General features: G+C 39.4%; 1 protein-coding gene across 1 annotated transcript; it reads left to right on the top strand.

Annotated features, from left to right (window-relative positions):
• The first annotated feature begins 387 nt into the window (after positions 1-387).
• LOC141641164 (uncharacterized) lies at positions 388-1,596 on the top strand. The gene has a single exon (XM_074449837.1). It carries the CDS (start codon positions 388-390, stop codon positions 1,594-1,596), a length of 1,209 nt encoding a protein of 402 aa, XP_074305938.1.
• The last annotated feature ends 2,218 nt before the right edge of the window (positions 1,597-3,814 follow it).

Here is a 3,814-nt window from a genome sequence, read left to right as displayed (position 1 = left end):
TCTGATAAACCTCCTGAGATTGGTTCTGGATTAATTACTCCTGGATGTACTCCCATGCATAGGCAACAAGGTACTATCTTCACTCCTGCCAGGATCCTCACTAGGATGACTAGGCATGAGTCTAGAATGCCAGATGGAAAAACAGGTGATTTCATTGTGAACTTTAATAGTGAATTGATCCAGGCTGCAGAATTGGTTGATAAAGGAGGGGGGGGGGGGAACGCCTTCATCCTCTCATGACTAAATTTGGTGTGTGGAATATCAGGGGTCTTAATAGTGATACCAAGCAGAGAGTTGTGAAGTGGTATATGCATCATGCTGGGGTGTCATTATTTGGACTCCTTGAGACCAGGGTTAAACCTGGTTCTCTAAATGCTGTAGCTAATAATGTCTGTAGTGGGTGGTCCTTTATTAACAATAATGCTCATCATCTTTGGTGGACGAATCTGGGGTTACGTGGGAAGTCACCAAATCCATGTGGATATTCTTTCAATGGATGCTCAGTTCATTCACCTTAAAGTTAAAGATAGAGCTACTAATGATGAATTTTTTACTACTTATGTTTATGGTTTCAATAAGATTGAGGAGAGAATGCCACTTTGGGATGCCTTAATGGGATGGAGTATTGTGGATCCCTGGGTGGTTCTTGGTGATTTTAATAATGTGATGTACTCAAATGAGAGAATTGGCAAGGTTGTTCGAGATGCTGAAATGTTCCCTTTTCTAAATGCCATGGCTTCTTGTGACCTTCAAGATATGAAATCCATGAGAGCTTTTTTCACCTGGACTAACAAACAACCTAGTGAAACTAGAGTTTATAGTAGGATTGATAGGGTTTTTGTTAATTCTGCCTGGTTGAATGCTTGGACTGATTATTTTGCTTATTTTGCTCCTGAGGGGTACTTTGATCATTGCCCGTGTATTGTTGACTGTGAGAGTGTTGCTCTACCTAGGAGGAAACCTTTCAAGTTTTTCAATATGTGGAGCAAGATAGGAGAGTTTAAAGATGTGGTTAAAGGAGGTTGGAGTCTTAATGTTCTAGGCACTCCTATGTATAGAGTGGTGAGGAAGCTTAAAAGTTTAAAAAATAGCCTGAAACAACTTAATAGGCACCTCTTTTCTGATATAGAGAGGAACACTGATATTGCTTACACTGCTCTTATTGAGTGTCAAAAACAGCTTCAAAATGATCCTAGGAATACTGTGTTAATGGATGTGGAATACCAATCAAGAGCTAGCTATCTGATGTTGGCTCAGGCTAGAGATGATTTTCTGAGGCAAAAAGCAAAAGTGCAATGGGTTAGGGATGGGGATGCAAACACTGCCATGTTCCATAAAGCCATACAGCAAAGACAAATTCAAAATAAGGTCATTAGGATTGAGGATGTTGAAGGAAAAGTCTGTAATTCTCCTGAAGAGATCCTGGATGCTTTTGTGGACTATTATAAAGAGCTTCTTGGGACTAGTTCTGCCACTTCTGGGTTCTATCCTCATATTATTGACAATGGTGAAAAAGTCCACACTGATGATTGGGATAAACTGTGTGAGATTCCTTCTGATGCTGAAATTAAGAATATGATTTTTTTCTATTCCTGAGGAGAAAAGCCCTGGGCCTGATGGGTATTCTAGTGGTTTTTTTAAGTCTAGCTGGGATACTATCAAAGGGGATATTTGCATTGCTATTAAAGATTTTTTCCAATCTGGCAAGTTGTTGAAGTAGCTGAACTGCACAAATCTGGTCTTGATTCCAAAAGTTGAGAATCCATCCTCAGTTAAGGAGTTTAGACCGATTGCTTGTTGTAATACTATTTACAAGGTGATTTCAAAGCTGCTTTGTCAAAGGCTTGCTGGGGTGCTGCCTTACCTAATTACTCCTACACAATCTGCTTTCATTAAAGGGCGGAGCATCATGGGAAATATTTTAATCAGTCAAGATCTAGTGAGACTATACACTAGGAAGAATTGTTCACCTAGATGCATGATGAAAGTGGACTTGAGGAAAGCTTATGATTCTATAGAATGGGAATTTGTTTTGAGGATGATGGTTAGTCTTAAGTTTCCTCAGAGATTCATTGGGTGGGTGATGCAATGTTTGACTACTACGTCCTATTCTATTGTGCTTAATGGTCAACCTCATGGTTTCTTTATTGGGAAAAGAGGACTTCGACAAGGAGATCCTTTGTCACCTTTTCTCTTCACTATTTGCATGGAGTACCTGAGTAGGTTGCTGATTGTTGCTAGTGACTTTCCTGGTTTTAAGTTCCATCCTCTCGTAGGGGTATCGACTCAATCATTTGATGTTTCTTTGATGACCGCTTCTTTTTGTAGAGGAGACTTAAGGTCAGTAATCACTATTATGGAAGTCTTTAAGTGCTTCACTGAAGCTTCTGGTTTACATATTAGTAATGACAAGTCTGACATTATTTTGAATGGGCTTGATCATCACACTCAAGCTGCTATACTTGAGTTTACTGGTTTCAAGAAAGGGACTCTTCCTTTTAAGTATCTTGGTGTGAAGATTTCTCATAAACGTTTATCAAAAGGAGATTGCAATATTTTAGTGGATAGAATGCTTAAGAGGATCAGGGGTTGGAATAAGAAGAAAATTTCTTACTCCGGAAGGCTTGTTTTGGTGAAATCAGTGTTGGCAACAATTCATAATTATTGGTCCCAAATTTTTGTCTTACCTGTTGGACTGATGGACAGAATTCAAGCTCTATGTAGGAATTTTTTGTGGGAAGGTGAAGAAAACTATAGTAAGGCTCCTTTGGTGGCATGGAGTGTGCTTTGTAAAGAAAAGGAATATGGAGGCTTGGGTCTGCAGGACTTAAAATTATGGAACATGGCAGCAGTTGGGAAATTGGTGTGGTGGATTGCCAAAAAGAAGGATCATCTGTGGATCCAATGGGTTGATAAGATTTATCTAAAAGGAAGGCTATGGTTGGATTATACACCAACTGCAGCTAGTTCCTAGGCATGGCGTAAAATTTGTGAGGTTAAGGAGAAATTCAAGCCAGCTTTTACTAGTGGGAAGTGGATGAGTGATGATGATGAATACTCCATATCTGATGGCTACTCTTGGCTGGAGCATACTTATCCTATAGTGCAATGGCATAGGAGTGTCTGGAACAGATTTAATCTGAGTAAGCACAATTTCAATCAATGGCTTATTCAGCAGGGTAGACTGCTCACCCTAGATAGACTTGTGCAATTTGGGATTACTCTGCATACAGTGTGTTTTCTCTGTGGAGAAAAACCTGAAACTCACTAGCATATTTTCCATGAGTGCATTTATACTGAACAATGTTTTATGCAGCTGTATCTTTGGCTTGACCTTCCTGGGAGGTTTCAAGGCATTACTGATCCTGTTCAGATGCTCAGGCAGAGGGGCTGCTCTGGTTTAGTGCGTTTGGTGCTTAGTTCTCTGGTGGTGGCTTTGCAGTATAACATTTGGACTGCAAGAAACAAGTGCAGAGTAGAGGGTTATGTCATTCTCCCTAGTGTGCAGATTAAAAATATTCAGAAGGAAAGCAAGCTACGTTTAATGGCTCTTGATAAAGGGGTTCTAAAGCAGGCTGATGTTAATTGGTGCAGGTTACGGGGTCTGATGTAGTTTCGTGTAGTTTTTTATAATCTGATGTATCTGGTTAGTAATTATATAGAGGTGATATCTAGATAAAATGGAATGGTTGTAATGGTGAACTTTTTTTCCCTTTTGGGATTGAGCTATAATATTACTTACATTTCAACCAAAAAAAAAAAAAAAAAAATTGTCCTTTTTTGATATTGAGGTCAAAGAATTGGGAAGCCGCTT

Source organism: Silene latifolia, chromosome 2 (genome assembly GCF_048544455.1).
Source record: "Silene latifolia isolate original U9 population chromosome 2, ASM4854445v1, whole genome shotgun sequence".
Taxonomy (NCBI): domain Eukaryota; kingdom Viridiplantae; phylum Streptophyta; class Magnoliopsida; order Caryophyllales; family Caryophyllaceae; genus Silene; species Silene latifolia.
This window is presented reverse-complemented; position numbering and strand designations above follow the sequence as displayed.

Coding starts and splice junctions, on each gene's coding strand:
- LOC141641164 (XM_074449837.1), top strand. CDS start 388: ATGTCTGTAGTGGGTGGTCCTTTATTAACAATAATGCTCATCATCTTT.